General features: G+C 34.5%; 2 protein-coding genes and 1 non-coding gene across 3 annotated transcripts; all 3 read right to left on the bottom strand.

Annotated features, from left to right (window-relative positions):
- Positions 1-1,044: 1,044 nt before the first annotated feature.
- Positions 1,045-5,560, bottom strand: LOC122049030 (protein FAR1-RELATED SEQUENCE 9-like). Its single transcript, XM_042610525.1, has 4 exons — positions 2,100-5,560; positions 1,934-2,002; positions 1,440-1,544; positions 1,045-1,333 (listed from the first exon to the last, which is right to left on the bottom strand). Exons 1-3 carry the CDS (start codon positions 3,000-3,002, stop codon positions 1,443-1,445), a joined length of 1,074 nt encoding a protein of 357 aa, XP_042466459.1. The 5' UTR covers positions 3,003-5,560; the 3' UTR covers positions 1,045-1,333; positions 1,440-1,442.
- A 60-nt stretch (positions 5,561-5,620) lies between these two features.
- Positions 5,621-20,333, bottom strand: LOC122045477 (dnaJ protein ERDJ7-like). Its single transcript, XM_042605708.1, has 10 exons — positions 20,158-20,333; positions 20,003-20,065; positions 19,844-19,910; positions 12,018-12,077; positions 10,481-10,531; positions 10,278-10,358; positions 8,881-8,993; positions 6,898-7,015; positions 6,625-6,751; positions 5,621-6,111 (listed from the first exon to the last, which is right to left on the bottom strand). The coding sequence occupies exons 1-10, from the start codon at positions 20,274-20,276 to the stop codon at positions 6,008-6,010; spliced, it is 903 nt and encodes a 300-aa protein (XP_042461642.1). The 5' UTR covers positions 20,277-20,333; the 3' UTR covers positions 5,621-6,007.
- Positions 16,484-16,600, bottom strand: LOC122049835. Its single transcript, XR_006131090.1, has one exon. It is a non-coding gene; the product is annotated as a 5S ribosomal RNA (ribosomal RNA).
- Positions 20,334-22,361: the final 2,028 nt, after the last annotated feature.

Genomic DNA, 22,361 nt, shown 5'->3' with positions numbered 1-22,361 from the left:
TGGGCTCATGTGATGGATTGTAGTGTGCAATGTGGTCTATGTTAGGATCTTGGGATGGCTAGAGAGGGGGGGTGTGAATAGGATCTTGCAATGTGGTCTGGTTCTCTGAACTCACACCAATACCATCCATGGTCTTCTCTGGTGTCTCTGAGCTCAACTGATCACGGCCAGTGAACGTTGAAGCTCGAATTGCATCACTTGCAGCGAGATACAACATAAAGGGCACTTGTTCTTATTCTTCTGATGGAGCTTCATTTGAAATTAACCAATAGCACGATACCTGCAACCTGTAACTTAAAGATCTCACAGCAGATAATTCGATCAGGTGAATCAGAAGTGAATCAGCAAAATCAGAGAAGCAGCAGAAACAAACGACATGTTGTGGATCGGTCAACAGACCGATCCATAGATCTCTGGACCGATCAGGACTCATCCTGATCGGTCTGGAAGGAGTCTGATCAGTCTGTGGACCGATCAGCCTGTGGGTGGATCGGTCCACAGACCGACCCCCCCTCTCGCTTTGAGTCCCAGCGTCTTCTGATCACTTCTTGCTGATCTGATCGGTCTGTAGACCGATCAGATAACCCACAGAATGCTTCTGTGTGGTTACTGATCGGTCCCCAGACCGATCAGAAAACCCACAGAGACTTTCTGTGTGGTCACTGATCGGTCACGAGACCGATCAGGTGACTACCGTATCACTGGATCGGTCTGCCGACCGATCCAGATAACCAGAGTATCACTGGATCGGTCAACAGACCGATCCATAGATCTCTGGACCGATCAGGACTCATCCTGATCGGTCTGAAAGGAGTCTGATCGGTCTGTGGACCGATCAGCCTGTGGGTGGATCGGTCCACAGACCGATCCCCCCTCTCGCTTTGAGTCCCAGCGTCTTCTGATCACTTCTTGCTGATCGTAACATAACAGTTTGTAGTTGCTAAGCTTGTGCTGATGAATCATCCTATTTAAATGAGCACATAACAGTTTTCCTTGGCCTTCTATCAATAAAAAAAAGCAATTTTTCTGAGAATTTAGCGACATCATCCAAACTGAATTTAGCAAGATTCAAAAATTTGTGTCAATGTATCGTAAGATTGTAAGATCCAATAAATTAGCCACATCATCCATAGTTACAAACAAATAAAATACTCTACACATCTTCTTCACACATTGCACAATGTCCACTCCAACTTCGAACTGCACAACAAGTCTTCATTCTTCCAGTAACCAGTTCCAACTCTGTGCAGCAAAATAAGCCAAATAAGAGAGTAAACTCTTAACAAGAGATCTTGTGTCTGTCCCAAAACTACATCCTTCCTGATGCATTAAACTGTTAACAAGAGAGTAAAAGTTAATTAATTTTCGTTATGTCAATAGACAAGGAATATCTGACTACATAAAAACATATGGAGCATATAATTTTGGTAACACCTTACCCATTAAAAACTGTCTTTGTCTTGGAGCGTAGCACCAATTAGACTCTCATCACAGTTTGAAATCTGAGAAGCCAAAACACAAATAGAAGCTTGTGGTAAAGCTACCTGCATCATCAAAGTGTGACACAAATGGTACCAGTTACAACCAATGGAAGAATCCTTGTAAAAAAAGGAATTATTTATTAAATCAAGCGCCAAAATGGAATGAGACATGCTTTCCAACATGGATTCCCAATTGTTTCAACACCAGTAGACATGCCGAATTATTACAGAGCACACTACCTCCTCACTATGCCTTTTTATGTCACTCCACGAATGAATCATAAACACCATTAATGTATCCTAATAAAAGCTCTTCTCAAAACTGTAAACCCCTTTCTCTTTGTCATAACACCTTCAATATAGCTATGATTTGTAGGCTAAAACCATAAATTATAGTTTTAGATAGTGATAATATAATTATCTTAATTTATCATACTAAAACAATACTTAACCTGATGGATCATCCGTTGACATTCTACATTGGGCATGCTGGAATAACTTTCATAATGCTCTTCTATAGGCTGCTATACAAAAAAAATAGAATGAATTAATTCTATATGCTTTCTCAAAGGTAATGACAAAAAATAAAGAGCAATTTAGTAAGAATGAGGATAAAACCTTAATTGTTGAAGTTTGGTTGGTTGTCCTCGCTGCTTTCCTTTTCTTTGAAATCTTATCTAATGCACCTTTTAACCTCATACCTGAAACTGTTTTCTTCTTTGTTTTAATTCCTTTGACTCCAAGAGAGTTTCCTTCGTCAATTTCGAACTCTCTTTCAATTGAGTGTTGGACAGTTGGTTCATTAACTTGTAACCTCTCATCCACAATTTTAAACATACTCAACAAACCATCTTTAACAACCTTATAAGTGTCTTCTCTCTCCGCTGCCTTGGTAACCAATTGAACAGACAACCCACTCAATTCTTTATATCGCATATTGCTGCAAGTTTTTGGATCGAAACTACCTTTGTTTGCAATTGAATCAATAACTCCAAAGTATCCACCCTTTGCTTTTCGTGTCCACCTTTTCAATATATACTCACTTGGGATCTTCATGATATTTTTCATCGTAAATATTTTCAAAATGTGAGAACACAAAATCCCAGCAAAATCATATTTTCTACAGCTACACTCAATTTTTTGACCCGATGAATCATGTGTAACTATATGATGGTAACTCTTTTTGTGAGAAGTAATTTTGTATTTTGTATGTGATTCAACATGCTCATAAATTTCTACACTAGAATCATGAGATTTGTACCACTCTTGTTCAAAACACTTGTATGCCTCAGGAGTATAAATACAACTTGCATGCTTTAAAATTTCAATTGGATACACTAAACATGGAACACTTGTATTTGATCTAAAATCTGCTTTTAACTCCTCATATCGACGATCATCAAGCAATCTTTGGAAGTGATTGAAAAAGTCTAAAAACTTATGTTGATACGTGACATACCTTTTCACAACACTATTCATGCTCTCACTTCTTTGGGTTGTAGTCATATCCCCACAAAACATTTGTCGTCCATATACTAAAGCTCATTTTTCCTTTATGCAAAACAAACGTCTTAGCCAATCATTGTCTTCAAGTGCATACTTGGTCAACATCATTTTCCAAGCTGAAATAAAATCTTCCTCTTCATCAAAATCATATATACATGAGGAAAAATCTTTAGTAAACTCTTTGAAATCAGAAAAAACTCCACTCAAATGTATTGCGGCATTTTGATAAATGTGCCAAATACACAAACGATGATGTGTTTCAGGCCATTTGGAAGCTAAAGCCTTTGCCATTGCTGCATCTTGATCTGTAAGAATAGTTGTTGGTTTTTTATCATACATAGCTTTGGTAAATGTATCAAACAACCACTAAAACGTCAAAGAGGTTTCATCATATAATAAAGCTGCACCAAAAATTATGGATTGCTTATGATGATTAACACCTACAAACAACGCAATTGGACGACCTTCATTGTTCTTCTTGTATGTTGTGTCAAAGCAAACAACATCTCCAAAATTGACATAATCAGCTCTCATCTTAGCATCACACCAAAAAATATTAGTTATCAAATCATCTTCATCAACTTGAATAGCATAAAAAAAATGAGGATCATCAAATTGCATTTTCTGTAAATATTCCAATACACCTTCTGTATCACCAACTTTCATATCTCTTGTTCTTTTGGATCGCAAATTGTTTTTGTAATCTTCAGGAATAAAACCTAAATTCTCCCTCCCACCTGCTTATCTCGCCATAAGATCATGAGATGTTTTTGGGGGGATTCCCACATCGCTTGCCATCTCAATCTGAATTGCTGCAGAAGAAGATATATTCCTATGACATCTGTAGAGATGAGTTTTGTTTGGACTTGAAAGATAATGATTATGCTCTTTAACAAATTGCTCCACCCTAAAGTTGCCATTTTTTCGACAACTAACCTTCATTTTAGCGTCACAACCAAACCTTGTTTCAGGACGACTTGATTTCACATAAACATTTCGTTTGTCCTTTCCCCTTTTACCTTGCGCACTACAACAAAAAATCCTGTCAACTAATTTACCAGATTTATCATTGTGGCTTTTACTCCTTCTAATGCCAAATCCAACTTGTTTAGCATATTTCAAATAAAATTCATAGGCATCCTCTTCTGTCTTAAATTCCATACCTATTTTGGGCATCAATTCTTCTGTGATAGATGGGTCAGAATTCATCAATAACATACTAGAGTTCATACCCTCATCAATAACATCAAACTCATATATTCTACTATCTCCATTTACATCAAAATTCAACCTACGACAACTCGTAGATTCACCCAACGACAATTCCATAATAATTACCTTGATCCTGGAAAAAAAAACAACCAAGAAATGCAAATTTTAAAAAAATTAGGGAATGCGGTAGCAACCTAGATATGCAAATATCACAAAACTTGATATGCAAATATTTATTTTATAAAATCAAATACCAAATGACAATTAAGCAAACTACTAGAAGAATGATAAACCAAAGGAATTCTGTGCCCTAACCCAACAGCAACAAGATTCAAAAACCTCACAACAAACTATCTAAAGAGAAGTACGGTAAATCATACTACAAATATATAGATCAAAATCAAAACACAGAATTCCTTTGGTTCCATTTTCTTATGCTTCGTTTTCACCCAAATCAAATAACAGAGACATTTAGATCTTGGCTGGAGAAGGGGAGAGAGGGGGAGGAAGAATGGTAAAGGGGGAGGAAGAAAGGTACCGAACTGGACGAAGATGAAGCTGCCGACGACCGTCGAGTTCGGGAGATGAAGCAGTTTGCTTGCCGTCGAGATCGGGAGATGAAGTTTGCTTGTCGTCGAGATCGGGAGATGAAGCTGATGGGTGTCGTTGAGTTCGGGCAGGGAAGGAGATGGCTGCCGTCGAATTTAGGAGGGGACGGAGATGGCGTCGACGGCGACCGTCGACAACGGAAGCAGTGGGGTTCGGCTGGAGTTTGGGTTAGGGCACAGAAAAAGCTTTCGGGGAGAAAAAGTATTTTGTGAGTGAGTTTTGGCACAGAAGCTGTGAGTGAGTTTTGGCACAGAAGCACGTGTTTTGCACGTTTTAATTTTGTCGTTTTCTGGCTGGGACACGGGGACAGACGCATTCTGGGGACAAAGGATCCGAACCCATCGGCGCGTCGAAGAGGGCTGACGCGTGCAAGAAGACCGACGGCGCTGCACGTGAGGCGGTGGAGTTTCTTAATTATCATCATTTCATTTCATGTTCAACAATTTGATTCATCTGTTTGTTTCCGGTACTTAACAGAAATTTTAATCAAAGGGAAAGTATAAACTAAGTACGTACTAAACATATTATTTAATTATCCTAAATAAAAAAAATTTGCACAACGATTAAATACAGAGCAATTATTAGAATTAAACATATTATTTAATTAGTATAGTCTCCTCTAATTATCCTACATAATAAAAAAACATATACAATAAGTAAATTCATATTAGTTATTATTAAATGCATATTAATTGTTAGAGTTAACATGGATTAAATTGTGAAACTTCATTTGTATACGTATTAATTGTTTCATTTTCATACCAACTTGACACAACAAATAAATATGTAAAGATATTCACAAAGAAACTTTATAACTCAAAAATATTATTCATTTTCACATTCCTCTTTATATATAGTGAGATTACAATACTTCCTCTGGGACAAATAAATATCATATTTTGTAAGTATAACAAAAATACAATAGCAGGGAGAAAATAGAGTACCAAATGTATGCTAGCCAAAAATTAAAATTGCTAAAAAATTTGGTTCGTATGGAACAAAAAACAATACTCAGTATGCAAATAGTCCCCCTCAAAAAAAAAGTAGAAAGAGATTAGCAATCAAAAGATTCCCTCTCTCTTGAGGTGTCAGCCTCGTGTTGCTTCCTTTCTGAAAAATGGGCTGAATTAGCAATCAAAAGATTTAGTTGTAGAAAGAAAAAGGAAGATGCATTTTTCAAGAACGATATTCATGGGAATTTATCTTCGGCGTTTTGATTCTTTTCTCATCTCTTCCATGTAGATCTCCATGTTGGTTTTCTCCCATAAACGTTTATGGACGAGGTTAGCCTTCATAGATTCATCTGGACAGTGTAAAACAAAGTTAAAAGATGTCTAGGTCGAATGGAAGGCTAAGTTTGCTAGGACCTAAGTGGATCTTGTGAGGAAAATGTGTTTACTATATAGAACTTGATTGGTTTAGTCGTCCACATTATGGACAATGCATGACTGCTAAAAACTTTCATTAAGACTTGATTATTTATTAATTGGCCTACTACTTGGATTGGAATCACAACCTTCAAATGTAGTTCAATCTGGCCAATGAAACAGTGGTTGAAGGAGGCAGTGTAGTTGCTCTAATACAGTGATCTGACAATTGCCGCTTGCATATACCTTCTAAACCTTTAATCTATTCCTAGTTATATACTTCCGACAGTTGATTAGATTATTTTTCTAGAACAGGTTGTACAGAGAGAAAAATTAATGGTGACTAGGAATTCTCAGAAATTTAAAGGCTAAAAAGATTATGGTTCAAATTAAATTTTAGCTTGACAGATAGCGCTATGATTTCAAAATGGAGCAGCCTAACACGTTACCAATATTTCTCCATGCCTCAAAAGGTACTCTGAGAGACTTTTGTGTCAAGTAACAAGCATCATTCCATGAGTACGGCAGCTTTTTGACCTGATATCTCCAAAACCAACATGTTTGCCAAATCAACAGCTGGAAAAGGTTACAGTTCTTAGATATTCATAGTAATCATATTCTTAAAGAAATATACAAGAAAGAAAGACACGATAAGGATTATTAACAGTATAATACAAATTTCACGTTTATGATTAAGCACTTTTCTGAATAGACTCAAAAACCTTGCCAAGGGTGTAGGGAAGAAGTATAAATTGCACGCCAATAAGATTCCAGATGGAAGGTCTCTCAGCTCCCTGAATATGTAATTCAAGTTCACCACTAAGCTCATCTTCAACTTTCCTGACATGATTAAATATAAATTCTAAGACAGATGTTTAACTTGTGAAAAAATTGAACAGGAGGTGTCGCTAATAACCCGAGATCAGAGAAAAACAATAAGGCAAACACTTTACTAGCAACATAAATTTAAGAAACACAATCATCAAATACAACAGATGAAGGGATAGATGGAGCTCATTGATCAAGAAGGCAAATTCAAATTTCCTAACATTCAATGTAAGAGAATGTTGTATCTCTAGGTCACGGTTATGGTTATTGGAACTATGGTTGCTAAGAGCATCTGAGTTGGATGGATATTGACAAAGGTTAATTCCATCTTTCCCAACAACCAGTTATTTCACAGAGATCATTGAAGAAGTTTCAAAAAAAGAAAGAAGAAATAATATAGAAATGAGTTAATTCCGCTAGAAAATAGATGAAAATGAAATTTTATCAAATCGAGAGAAACAATGGCTGAGATCAGTTGAAATTTGGTTAAATTAGGTTGATTCAGTAAACTCGAGGATTTAGCAAACCTTTTGATGTCAGAACTTTAATCCTGGCAAACACATACAAGAGGGCAAGCGAGTCTTTTTTGTCCTCTTGAATTTCAACTTAAATTACGCAACCTTAGCACCATGGGAGATTATCACAAGATCAACAATTCAACCTTACATGCTATAAACAGCCAGTAGACCAAGCACATCATCTATCTGTCTCATACTTATAGAGAGGACTTTTATAGAACTGATTCTGCGATAATTTAGGTCCCAATAAACCATATAATATGAAATATTAAATAATAAAGTAATTTTATCAAGAAAAATTAATAATACAATATTATTCAGTAATTTTATAGCAATAAATGTGATTTTAACATTTACCATGGTATTTTTTTATTTTTATTATCTTTTATAAAATATTTATGTTATTTATTACTTCCATATTAATTGACATATACATCTTGATATAGTATTACCTAATACTTCTGAAATATATATTACTAACGTAACTTTATTAGTTCTAATATTTATTATTTATAGTATACATTGTTAATTATATGATCCTTGATGAATCATAATTTACATCCTTATTATGAATGGATATAGTCTCTTGCAAAAAGTAGGGTAAGGCTGCGTACAATCGATCCTTCCCTGGAACCCCGTATGGCGGGAGCTTCGTGCACCGGGCTCTCCTTTTATTATGAATGGATACGATTTGTTATCTCATAAAGGGACTATTTTTTTTTTACTAGAACAACCTCTTATAAAAAATAGGTAAGACTGTATACAATGGATCCTTCCCCAGCATAGCGGGAGTTTCGTGCACCGGGTTATCCTTTTTTATAACAGACTATTTTTTTCCCTTAACAACTACAATTTTATCAATTCTATTGATTTGATATGACTAGTATATTGTTTTTTTGACCATCCATTTCCAATCATACCAATTTTGACAATGACGACTGCAATTATAAGCACTAATCTTCATATTCATGAAATGCTTAACAATTACCACTTCTCAGTAGAACTTGATCAGCCAAATACTAATTCACTGACAACTCTTGTAAACTTGATCTACAAGATTCCCTAATTTGATCAACTGACTGCATCAAATAAAAACCTATTCCTAATAAATCAGTTCAAGATGGATCAACTCTACATACAAATTAGAGATTCAAACTAAGACTCCCTTGAATCTCATGATATCAAAGGGAGATAAATCAGGATATGATTAAATATGTGAAGCATACTGTCCTAATTGCTGTATAAAATTTGAATTGCATGCACTACATATGTTAATTATTCAAATTCCATTGCATATCAGTTTTTAGCATTTCCAAAATTGCAAGCAAGGAGAAAAACTTAGAAGAAGCACACTCTTACTTGTCAATTTGTTTCTGACCCTTTTTCCTGTTTGTCCCACTTCCAGAGCGTTCCAGTTCAAGTGCCTTTAACCTATTTTTATAGGCTGGTGTTTTCTTGACCATGGCAACAGCCTGCAATAAAATTAAGGAAATTCATCACTAAAAGCACACAGCAATGAACTGATAAGGTGCCAATCAAGAATTGAAAAACAACTTCTCTTGCTTCTTCTAGACTAACAGTAGGATCCAAAAGTGAAAAGGTTAGCATGCAGAAGTGTTCCTCCTGGTTAACAGTTCTACAACTACAAATCAAAAGTTACAAGATAACCTAAAGGTTTTAAGATAATTAGAGCAAAACGAAATCTAAAATTTTCGTTTCAATAATAAAAGAGTCAATGAAATAGTTGAGCTGGATGATCATAAAATACTTGTAAGAGATTTAGATATCTTAAAACTATTATTCAACAAGAATGGGGTGTTAATGGAGATGTCATTAATAGAATAAAGAATGAATGATCAAAATAGGATTGATCTTTTAGAGTTTTGTGTAATCACCACCTGCCTCTTGGGCTAAAAGAGAGTTTGATAAACTGTGGTGCTTACCAACATACATTATGAGACAAATTGATTAGCTATTTGGAAGCAATAAATCTTAAAGGTTAATATAGCAAAGATGAGTATGCTAAGATGTATGCAAAGAGTTATTAAAAATCATAAAACAAAACTTATAATATCTGAGAGTAATTAAGTTTAACGTCAATATATGATGATCCCAATAGTCAAAGCAAATACTTCGAAATTGCCCAGGAGGTGAGAACAAGTTGCTCTTCTTGATTACTTTCAAATTCTCAATAACAACAGTACCAATCTATATCATTCATCGATACAAGGATGATCAAGAAACAACTGATTTTTAGTATAGACCAGATAGATTTGTAAGATTTAACTTTATAGGCTCATTGTTCTCTCTTATTCCTAAGAAGGCTATATTGTGTCCTAATACTAAGCAGGTAGGACCATACTTTTCCTTGTGGTCCATAAAAGCAGAAAGAAATGCAGAGGCACAGAAGCAAATCCTTGATGCATGTAACTCGTATGAATGGTTAAACCATTGTTTAAACCTCACAAATAATTATCTTTTTCTAGAACAAAAATTTCAAATATATCACATGCTATCCACCAACAAACTCATAATTTTTAGTGTGTTATGCTAATAGTGATAAACTACTACGAACTGTAGACACTTGCACTGCAACGAATAGGTTGTAAAAGTAACATATTTTCAGTCATAGGGAAAAAAATAATTTATTTTAGACAGAAAGGCAACAAAGATAAATTTGCTTCAGCAAAAAAGGAGAACAACGTTGCATATTGTTTGTAGCTTCCCAATTTGAAAATCTAAAATTCTCACAATACCTGTGTGTACCTTGACCATTGATTTAGATACTGCAAAGCTGAAACAACCAGAATAAGGCCCACCAAGACAGCACGAGGATCCTGCCATTTAAAGGACAGAACGTAGTGATTGCAACTTCATCATCAGATCCTACGGATATTGACATCAAGTGCCAACTAGAAAATCAAAATAATAGTTTCGTGAAACTATATGATAGTCTTACTGTTTTATGCCCGTAATATGCACGGTAGTAACGAGCAGTATTGTAGAACACCTGAATAAAAACAGAAAAAGTACTTATATCGCAGATGATTACATGAACACAATAAAAGAATTTGCCTCTTTGAGAGATCGATTAAGTTCTGCATGTTAGCTTTAATATTAGAACCTGAATTGGTATGAGATAATTATATTATCCCAGTAATACGACCACCTAGATGCAAAGCCATTTAAACAGAACTTGAAATAGAGTTCAATGTACTGTAAGATGCTGATTTGACAGATCAAATTTTAAGAACATATTTATGAATCAGGCCTTAAGCATTAAGCAAGCCATCAAGATCAATTAACTTTATAAAAAATAAATATTAATAGTGTTACAGGCATAAATTACATTCTATTAAGAAAATAATCAAATCATGTTGCACAAACACCTACATAAATGCATGAAACTGTTCAAGCATGTAAAGTGCATGGAGCTAAGGACTAGTGTTGTGAAAGGGATAGGATTAGGTGTGAATGTTAGAGAATGAAGAAAGTAAACCTGATAGGTAGTGATTTAGGCACTGGTTATGCAACATATGTTCTATTAATGCAAATAGGAAGAAATTTTGGCAATAAGTATCCAATTTAGCATCTGGAATAGTGAATAAACTCATCAAAACAATTCCTTCAGTAACATGATATATGTGGCAAAACATGGGGAGAAAGGAAAAAGAAAGAAGAATGATCTACATATTGCAGCAGGTCAGATTGTACTGGAGCACAACCTATCATTTACATCTTACTACCTCACGTTGTCTAAAAAAGAGAGAGAGAAAGAAAAGGGAAAAAGCTAGGCTGGAGAGGGATACATAGAGAGAAATATGAAGAAAGAAAAAGACAGGGAAGTAGAGATACAGGGAAAAAAAAAATCTATAGAAGCTCTCAACCTTCTCTCTCCTGCTGGCGGCTGATCTCTCATGATCACCACATCAAGTACCACAATATTGGAGAACACGGATCAGTCTACCCAATGACAGTAGAAATACTAAAATTGGAGACAGGCCAGTGTTTTTGGAAAATAGCATAGCGCACAAACTGAAGGGGAGCCTTGACGCAACGGTAGAGTTGTTGCTTTGTGACCAAAAGGTCGGTTTGAATCCTAGAAACAGTCTCTTGCAAAAAGCAGGGTAAGACTGCGTACAATGAATCCTTCCCCGGGACCCCGCATAGCGGGAGCTTCGTGCACCGGGCTGCCCCTTTTTAGCATAGCGCACAGATTAATACTTTGTTAAACACAAACAGACAGTAAATCAAGAAAATACAGAGGATAAAAGAACCATCAAGTTTTAGCTGGACAACTACCCAAGGTTTTTTATTTTTCAAAATTATGCATAACATAAATCCTAAAAATTGTCTAAATATATAATATTTTTCATTTCCAGGAGGTACTTTACTATGTATTCACAAAAGAAAGAAAAAATAAATTGATGAAGGCTGCAATAAATATCATGAAAAAAGAGTTGATACAAAAAATCAAATAATCAACAAAGATTTACCTCTTGAGGATGTGCAATTGCATAATCATATTGCTCCCTTGTGGCTTCATCTTTTAAAATCTGGAATATAAAATATTTTCTCAGTTATATGCAGAAAATCAGATTTGTCTACTCAGAAAACTTGAAGCACTAGAGAAATTAAGCTACAGTTACAAAACTTCAATTTCATTGAAGAAGCATCTAAATTCAACAAGTAATGAAGTGGATTATGAGAATAGAGTATTTCCAGCCATCCAAAATAAAGTGGCAAGGAACCAAAAGAAAAATCAGCACCATTAAATAGAGGATGTAAGGCAAAGGTGCAAGAACTAAATTATTCTAGTGTCAATTACAAATCGCAATTATCAGAAACATGTCCCATATTTCTCAGTGAATTTCAAAACTTGATTAAGAAGATAATTATCACATTAAAGACCCTAACATTATAGAACCTAGAAACCGTATAGTGTCTAATGCCTTTGACAAAAAATGGTAATCACACTATTGACCCCAATGATATCAGGTTGTATCTACGAGTGCATGTTGCATGACTTCTGTTTCTTTAATTTAGAATTAATAATTACAAGATGTGGTAGATTATAGTGATGCGGTATGTACTTTTTTTCTTGAGTTTGAATATGGAAGCAACTCACTGAACATACAAGCAAATCTTAGGGTATTTATTTGGATCTGCAATCCATTCTTCATTCTCATGTTCAGAACATAGTGTGCACTGAAAGAACAAGAAATATAATCCCGTATTGGATGTTGTCAGGTGATCTTCCAAGTCGTGGTTTCTAATTTTTCCTGGCAGATTTTGGGATGTTAGCAAGTAAATAATGAAGTCCCTATCAATTTTACATCGTTATAATCCATTTTGGGCTGTGTTAAATCCCATTACCTAGACCAACTCTTATATACCATTCTGCCATTTGTGCATTATTCCAAAGTAAAGCTTCTTCTTGCAGGTTCCTTAGAATGGCATAAAGAGAATTTTTTGATTCAGTGTACAAATTTTTTTAAATTCAACGTCCTCTTTAAACATTCACGAGCATTTCATTTTGGTCATTGACTCATTAAATATTCACTAGTAAGCTGACTAAATACCTAGTCAACTTATTATTAAATCAATGTGGTCAAGTTTCTCACATGTAACTCTTCCTCTATTTCTTTTCATCTAACCTCACCTGCCAAATTCATGAGTTCCTACTTTTCCACATCTTCCAGGATTTCTTCAATCCTCGTGATGATGTTTCCACTGCCCACTATGGCCTTTATTTGTTATAGATTTATCTGTTTGAGGCAAAGCAATCTGGTCAGGGGGTGTCAAACAATTCTGGAAAGACACAAACATATAGCGCTACATACGAACACAAGGCCAGAGGGTAAGGCAAACACTTGCTGCTCGAGAAGTATGTTGATCAGCGAGAATGCAAAATTACTGACTAAAGTGGTGTCAAGGGAGCCAACAATAAGTGCTTGCACATACATGTTGTGTGAGCAAGGCACGACTTTTGCATCATACTAGTAGGTGCACAAGCATATGGATGGTAGCAGTGAGACTAACAATTGCGTACCCATGGATACCTAACTTAAATAGGTACCCAAAACCAGACCCGTTCTAGGTACTAGTAGTTGTTTAAGTCAGGTACCCCTCAGTATATGATTATTAGGGTACATATTGTCATCCCCATGAATGTGCACCTACTAGCACATCACACAAGTCGTGCCTTGCTCACACAAGCCTACCTGCTAAAGTGTGATAACTCGTTCCAAAAAAAGCCTTTAGTTGTATTTATGATAATTGATGATTTCAACAAGCGATGGCTAATATGTGATGTAGATCCGACCTTGTTACCCGGTTAGACGGGCATGAATCGTAACTGGCCTAACTCTATGCTGGTCCAATGGTAAATTTTTTTAAAAAAAATTGTGAATCCAACCGTTGGAACCGGCAGTTTGGACCATTGGGGGAGGGGGAGTTTTTTTTTTTAAACGGTTAAAATTATTTGACCGTTTTTTTATTAATGACTACGATGTCTATTATTCCCCCAGCTCTATAAACTTCATTTCTCAACTCCAAAATCTCGATCACTTTCGACTTCAATTCTCCAATTAGAATGGAAGGAGGTTCATCATCTCAGTTTCCGAAGGGAAAGGAAATAGACAGATAGCCAACCCGAACGTGGATTATGACAATATTCAATTTATTGATGATGAGCCAGAGCAAGTTTCGACACCCAAGACACAAGGACGATGGCGATACCTCTAAGGTTCGGGATATGCCTTTAAAATCGTCTATTTTTACTAAACATTTTGAGAAGATCATTTTTCCGTCGAGAGAAATACATGCAAAATGTAAATATTGCAAAGCCTATTACAAATTCTAATCAGACGACGACTATGAGTCATTGAAATGACATGTCAAAACGAAACACCTAACGGAATTTGGAATCAAATATTCTCAAATGCAATTGTCCAAATTTTCCTCGACTAATGAAGGTACCAATTCAAGTTTATTTATGTATTCTGATAATAAATTAAGGGAATCTTTAGTTAAATTTTCTATGTAGAATATCTTTCTTTTAGTTTAATGTCTAAATGCACATTTGAAAATTTTTGTCAAGAATCACTTAATCCATGTCTAAACGTGTTCCTCGAAGAACACTTACTTGTATGGGTGCAATCGTCCTCGGATTGAGGTTGACCAGTTTGACTAAACTTAGATTGGTTCGAGCTTGAGTTTGTTTGACAATGTGTAGGAAAAAAATCAAGTAGGTCAAGGGAGGGATACTTGACTAGGAAAGTCCTAACTAAAGATTAGGCAACGAAAAGCCCTAACTAGAGTGGGGCTAGGCAGTGAAAGTCTTAGTGGGGAACTAGACAATGGAAGTCCTAGCAAGCCTAGGCAGTGGAAGACCTAGTTGGAACTTGAAAATTAGGCAATGTAAGTCCTAGCGGGGCTAGGAAAAAGTCAAGTGGGTCATTGAGGATCGGACACTTGACATGAGACTGTATGTCTAAGCAAGTTATGGAGGACCGGATACTTGGCACAAGACGGTAAGCCCAAGCGGGTCATGGAGGACCAAACACTTGGCATGAGATGAAAAGTCCAAGTAGGGTCAAAGGTTGAATGGACATTAAGAAGAAGTCGTGGTGGGTCAAGGTTGACTCGATGTTAGGCAACGGGATGTCTCAACGAGTCATAGAGGGTTGGGCAAAGGAACCCTAAACTCAGATTCAGAGTTTAGAGTTAGGCAATCGATTAGTGTTATCGAAAGCAATCGATTAGTGTAATCGATTGGGAGCTTTTTCGAGGAGCACAGAAGGTGCCAAAATCAATTATCACCAATCGATTAGGGTAATCGATTGGACAGTTTTCACGAGGAAACAGAAAAGTGTTGAATCGATTAGGGCAATCGATTCAACATGTAATCGATTGAGAGTGTTTTCTCACGAAAACAGAAGGCTTCAAAATCAATTCATTCAATCGATTAGGAAGCTATCAATCGATTAGTATAGCTCACCAATCGATTGGTCGGGCGAAAAAGAACCGTTCTGTAGGTTTTAATCAGTCAATCTGATATGATAATCAATTGGAGATAAGGGCAATCAATTGGGAGGAGTTTTCCAGCCCAAAAGGAACCCTAGAAAAGGGGTTCTCGTGGACATTTCGAGAGGCGAGTTCTCGAAAAGTTTAAAAAGAAGTGTTGTTGCATTTCCAACCGATCAAGAGGCATTTCCAAGCAACAAGATAGCAAGCTAAGCAAGATTTCATTATTGTAAAATCATTTTCGAAAAAGGTTGTAGGAGACTTCTCCGTCTCCGGAAAGTTTCTAAGGAGGAGACATTCATAATGGAGTTGCGAGTGAGTGAACCTTGAGATTAGTCACCTCAAGGAGGTGGATACCAAGTAAAATCCAAGTGCTAGAATTGTGGAGTCTTCGCTTCAAGTTTTCCACTGCAACATCAAATTTGAAGAAGCGAAGCGAGCTATTCACCCCCTCTATGTGAGCATTGCGTAATTCATTAAAAACTCTATAGGCTAATAAATGTTTTCAATTTTTTCAAGAGTTATCGATCCAATAGCAAGTCACACTCATATACGAATGTGTTTGCTAGTAATCACTCCAAATGAACGTAAATAAACTTTATTATGTGAGCATTGTGTGATTCATTAAAAACTTTATAGGTTAATAAATGTTTTTTGAATTTTTCAAGAGTTATCGATCCAATAGCAAGTCACACTCATATATGAATATGTTTCCTAGTAATCACTCCAAATATCAGAATATAAATAAACTTTATTATTTCACAGCAGCCCGGTGCACGAAGCTCCCGCTATGCGGGGTCCCGGGGAAGGATCCATTGTACGCAACCTTACCCTATTTTTTTGCAAGAGGTTGTTTCCAGGATTCGAACCCGTGACCTTTTGGTCACAAAGCAATAACTTTACCGTTGCGCCAAGGCTCCCCTTCTCCCAAAATTAGGTGCAAGACGAGGACTTCCCAGGGTCACCCATCCTAGTATTACTCTCATCCAAGCACGCTTAACTTCGAAGTTCTGATGGGATCCGGTGCATTAGTGCTGGTATGATCACACCCCGCATAGCGGGAGCTTCGTGCAACGGGCTGCTGGGAAATAATAAAGTTTATTTATATTTTGATATTTGGAGTGATTACAAGGAAACACATTCATATATGAGTGTGACTTGTTATTGGATCGATAACTCATGAAAAATTCAAAAAACATTTATTAACCTATAGAGTTTTTAATGAATCACACAATGCTCACATAATAAAGTTTATTTATGTTCATTTGGAGTGATTACTAGCAAACACATTCGTATATGAGTGTAACTTGCTATTGGATCGATAACTCTTGAAAAATTTAAAAACATTTATTAGCCTATAGAGTTTTTAATGAATCACGCAATGCTCACATCATCTCTGAATTATTATGTTTAATTTTAGAAGAATATGAATTAACTTCTAAAATATTTTCAATATCATTTGACAATATTAGTTCTAATACTACTAATATTGAAGAACTTAAATTTATATGTAGTTTATTTTTTCATATTCGTTGCATATATCATGTTTTAAATTTATGTGTTCACGATGAATTATTAAATATTTTAGAAAATCAAATTAAACCCATTAAAATTATTATTTCTTATTTATGGTCGCATCCTACTATAATGAAATAATGAGATAGATTTTATAAAAAAAATGGAATTAGACAAAAAATTTCCATGTGATGTACCAACACGTTGGAATTCAACACATCAATTATTACAGATTCATTTCAATACAGAGAATTATTAAGTTTATTTTTTTCACAAAATATTAATAATACTAATATATATTTATTTTCACACCAATGGAATATATGTAGTAGTATTTGTAAAATTTTAAAAGTAATTAATGATGCAACCGATAACTTTTCAGTGTTTATTATCCTACTTCTCATTTAATTATGGTGAATTTTTGTAGTATAGTTTTAATTTTAAATGAATATAGTGTGAATGTATTTTTTCCTCCTTGCATATTAACAATAAAAACAAAATGAGAAAAATATTTTTATTATATTACTCAAATTTATTTAGTTGCATTTGTTTTAGAACCTAGACTTATATTAGAAGTTTTACGAGAAATGTTAGTTTTGTATTATGATGTTTTAATTCCATTTAAAGTTTCTTCTTCTCCTAATCCGGCTAAGATTATACATGATATTAGAAATCATTTATATGAACTTTATAAAAATTATAGTATAAAATATGGATTAGAAATTAATATATTTGAAACACAAGATTTTAGTACTATTAGTCATCTAAAACTTACAGAAGCACAATTTTTATTAAAAGAATGGAATGAAATGTCCACGAGGATCTTCAAGTTTCCGACAGAAATTTGAGAATTATTTTATGACTTCTTTTGATTTTAGTGAAGCAAGTAGCAAGTCGGATTTTGATATTCTATGATATTGATCACAGAAGGTTCAAAGTTTTCTCATTCTCTCCATCATCGCAAAAGAAATTTAGCTTGTCTAGTGTCAACCGTTGTCATAAAATAGACGCTTAGTTCCTGAGATAATATCGATCTACTTTGTCTTTTGACTCTTTTAAAGCGCAAGCATTACTTGATGATTGGACAAGAGCCAAAAAAAAAAAATACAAGGAATGCAATTTTCACATGATAAAGTAAAAGAATTTAATATGGAAGGAACAAACACTACAAAAATGGGAAATAGTGAGTAATAGCATCACTTCCTACTATGTGGACTATGATTCCCTTATACCCTAAGGGGATACGTATGCAACTTTAATAAGTGCATGCCTTTTTTATATTTTTTTGTAATTCAATAATTTTTAAATAATAATAATAATAATAATAATAATAATCTTAAAACGCGGCGAAACATGAACCGGCGGATTCAAACCGTGAACCGTAATCATCTTAGATGGTTAAGGTTATGGGTCAACCTTCCAAGAACCATCAAACAGGCGGTTTCAAACCGTGGTCCGGTCTGTGATGTTATGTTTGTTACTTGAAGTTAATCAGCATCCTTTTTCATCCTTGGTAAAAAATATTATTTGAGCACCTTCAACAACCTAACATATCCATTCGGTTTTTAGGAACTTATTTAATTAATCAGGTGTGTATAGATATTAGTTTTTAAAATTTATATGGACATTTAACAATTCAGGCACTCATTTTATTAAATGAGTATAAATTTGTGTAGTACAACAAATAATAAGTATTAGACTCTTTGCCTTCCCTATACTTTGTGTGCTTCTCTTGCTGACATGTGAGAAAATAAGAATGAGAAAGAGAGAAAGTTGACTAAGAAGATAACAAAGGACTGAAAAATTGTATTACAAAATGTTGACTTAACAATGGGCATCGTAGTTAGCTTTTTGTTAGCTTCCTAAATTAAATTGATAAAATCTTCAAAATAAAACAAATGAAAATTTAATTATGACAATAGAAAATTTCTGTATGAAACTGGATAAAAAAGTTTATTGTCTGTGTTATTTTCATAACTTAGCCAGCAAATGTATAAATCTAGTTAAGGTGAAATAATAATCTGTAAAATTTTGCCTTAATGATTCTAAGCATAAGCGCATTATTCACTAACAAAGTTATGGTTTGCAGCACTTTTTACACTTAGTATTCTAATTTTCAAGTATATACAAAGACCTAGTGTTTGAAAGGAATGCACAAAGAGTTCTAGACAAGGGACCACATCACATATCTAAAAATTGTCCCTCTAGGCAGTTCAGGTGCCTAAGCAGGCTAGTTAACCCACCTATGCAACAAAAAAGAAAAAATCAGGACAAATTATTTACAATGAGCGACTTAATGAGGGCCTTATTTCATGAAGACCAAATTAAACTTTTAGTATGATAGCACATAACTTTTAAGTGTTAAGCATTTATTTTGCAAATGGCAAACACATTATATACTAATTATTTACAAGTTACCTCTAAATATGACTAATTGGTATATAATGTGTTTTGCATTGTATGATTAGTTTATTATATAGTATTATGAATAAAATACTTTTTTGGATATACATTATCTTTTTTATCGATCTAAATATATTTTGATATTGCATGTCTCCTCATACCTCAAATGTGTTATGCAGTAGATTTTTATAACCTTGTTTGAAAGGAAACAAACATAGCAACACCAGACACATACTTATGTAAGACTATAAAGAATCGTATGTTAATTCCATTTCCATCACCACGAGTATGCCCAATTGAGTTCAAATACAGAAACTTTGAGCGGACCACCAACAAAAGCAGTTTCCCAAACAATGAAACAACAGTAATATCCCACCTCATAGGCATTCGCAATTTTCACAAAAAGCTTCCTTGACTCGGGATCAGGGTTCTTATCAGGATGACTAGAAAATCATACACAAACAAGCTTATCAGGGAAGGAAAGAGCTAAGTGGGAAAAGAAATCAAATAAGCTAAATCGAACTTGTAAGCGTACTATTTGAGGGAGAGCTTGTAGTATGCTTTTTTTATCTCGGATGCGTTGGCGCTCTGAGAAACCCTAGAAAAGGAACGTAGATAGGGAGATAAGAGGAAAAAAAAATTGTACGTTGGGCGAGATCGGAGGGGAAGGGCAGTGAATTGTCGATTTACCCGAGGAGATCATAGCAGTCGTCGTCGTCGCAGTAGATGGAATGGCAAATTGGTAAGTGGACGAGGACGATGAAAAGGAGAAGAAAGCAACCGCTCCACTGGGAAGCCGACGAAGCCATCGCCAATTCCCCGCTGGAGACCGACTCGATTCTTCCGGGGTCGGTGATTTATATCGCATCGGTTTTAAATTATTAAACATTAATATACTTTTCCATTAAAAATAGGTCAAGTCTTACAAGTTGTGCGTGCATAACAAGGAATGGGATCTTGGACCACCTTTCTTGATCCGTTCTTGAATAAGAAAAAGTGAATTGGTTGGAGGCCTTCACATGGGTCATTACCTTCTATCAAAGTAAATATTGGATCAAGGGATGGTCCAATATTTACAGACTAAGTATCCCTTCCCGCATTATATATATATAATTTTGTTATTTGTTTTATTTGATAAAATAAATCTTCAATCCACTCCCTGCTTGTAAAATTTTATTTGCTTCAACTCCCTCATGCAAATATTGTGACATAATTGGCCCTCAGATTTTTTAAGTACAAAAGGTCCAAAAATGAGTATAATTCCTCTTAAATTCAACACTTTACATTAGAATCGAGTATATTTTCTATTAAATTGAGTATTTTTTTTTTTCCTATTTTAATATAATTCCTCCTAAATTCAGCATCATGTAAAAAGAAAATCTAGTATATTTTCTATCCAATTAAGTATCATTTAAAGAACATCTAGTATATTTTCTATTCAATTGAGTATCATTTAAAGAAAATCTAGTATATTAGAGTATATTTTCTATTAAAATTGCCCTTCATATTTTTTAGGTATAAATAGTCTAAAAATGGATATAATTTCTATTAAATTCAACATTTTAAACTAGAATCGAGTATATTTTCTATTAAATTGAGTATGACTTTTTTCCTATTTAATATAATTCCTCCTAAATTTATTACCATTTGAAAAAAAAATCTAGTATATTTTTCATCCAATTGAGTATCATTTAAAGAAAATCTGGTATATTTTCCATCCAATTGAGTACTATTTAAAGAAAATCTAGTATATTTTCTATCCAATTGAGGTGGAAAAAAGAATCGTACTCAATTTGATAGAAAATATACTAGATTCTAGTTTAATATACTGAATTTAAGAGGATTTATACTCATTTTTAGACTTTTTATACTTAAAATATCAGGGACAATTAGGTAAGTATATTAGACTAGGGAGTGAAAATAAAGAATTTTACTAAATTTTACTAATGGGGAGTGCATGCAAAATTATGTTTGTCAATGGGACTGCATGCAAATTTTCCCATAAAATAATAGTTAATTATGATAACTCATTTAATTATCATAACTAATTTAATTATGATTGTTTGCATTTCTCCGGGACCTTTCGTTTAATTTACCTTAAAATTTAATATATTTTTTGTATTTTACTGTCCTTAGTTTTTCTTTAAAAATTTTCAAAACAAAAGTATAGTAGATTTGTAATTCGAAGCACAAGAATGATAAACCAAGTAATAGCGAATTTGGATCCACCCTAATTTTCCACCGACTAATAAAGTTTAGAGCATTTCTCAATTTATGTGTGCCATTCTTATAATAGACATGCTCATCGTCTCTGTAATTCAAAGCACAGATTATACATTTGAAGGTTAACCTCTATGATATTTGAATTTTAATGACTACATGTCATAGTCACAAAAAAAGAAATATTTATGTCCACTAAGATGTTAGTGTAGTTAAAATTTGGGATGTTGTTATATTAAATCATGAAGTCAAAATTTAACGTGTCCAAGTATATCTTTTCTCATGCCTTGATTATTACGTAAACACGGCTAGTAGCCCTCTATGATTTATCCCTTCGGTATTGGCCTAGGGATGAATTGACGAAAATGCTAGGATGAGTAAATCGCCTTCTGCCACATAAAAAAAATATTTATAACTTCACAGATATAACTAAGAAAGAAATATTTACGACTTCACAGCTGATAAATGAATGAAGATTTACCATTTGAGATTAAGAGATCAAATCTCAGGACTGACGGGACATAAACCTTTACACTCAGTATAACTTCCCTCATCCATTTATCTTCTCAGTCACCATTATTACCTCTTCCATGTTAATCTTAAAACGGACTGACAGAGACATTGGGCTTCACCTTTTGCCACAAACAAAAATATTTCCGACTCCCTTTACCAGA

Source organism: Zingiber officinale, chromosome 2B (assembly GCF_018446385.1).
Source record: "Zingiber officinale cultivar Zhangliang chromosome 2B, Zo_v1.1, whole genome shotgun sequence".
Classification (NCBI taxonomy): domain Eukaryota; kingdom Viridiplantae; phylum Streptophyta; class Magnoliopsida; order Zingiberales; family Zingiberaceae; genus Zingiber; species Zingiber officinale.
Note: the sequence above shows the minus strand (reverse complement) of the source record. Positions and strands in the feature narration are given on the sequence as shown.

What these genes read in the sequence shown, in the direction of transcription:
- LOC122049030 (XM_042610525.1), bottom strand. Translation starts at nt 3,002, where the DNA reads ATGTTTTGTGGGGATATGACTACAACCCAAAGAAGTGAGAGCATGAAT. An exon ending in ACCAAACTTCAACAATTAAG is followed by an intron (nt 2,003 to 2,099) that starts GTTTTATCCTCA and finishes TTTGTATAGCAG; the next exon opens with CCTATAGAAGAGCATTATGA. An exon ending in GTCAACGGATGATCCATCAG is followed by an intron (nt 1,545 to 1,933) that starts GTTAAGTATTGT and finishes TTGATGATGCAG; the next exon opens with GTAGCTTTACCACAAGCTTC.
- LOC122045477 (XM_042605708.1), bottom strand. Translation starts at nt 20,276, where the DNA reads ATGGCTTCGTCGGCTTCCCAGTGGAGCGGTTGCTTTCTTCTCCTTTTC. An exon ending in AAATTGCGAATGCCTATGAG is followed by an intron (nt 12,078 to 19,843) that starts GTGGGATATTAC and finishes TTTATATTCCAG; the next exon opens with ATTTTAAAAGATGAAGCCAC. An exon ending in AATGGTCAAGGTACACACAG is followed by an intron (nt 8,994 to 10,277) that starts GTATTGTGAGAA and finishes ATTTTATTGCAG; the next exon opens with GCTGTTGCCATGGTCAAGAA.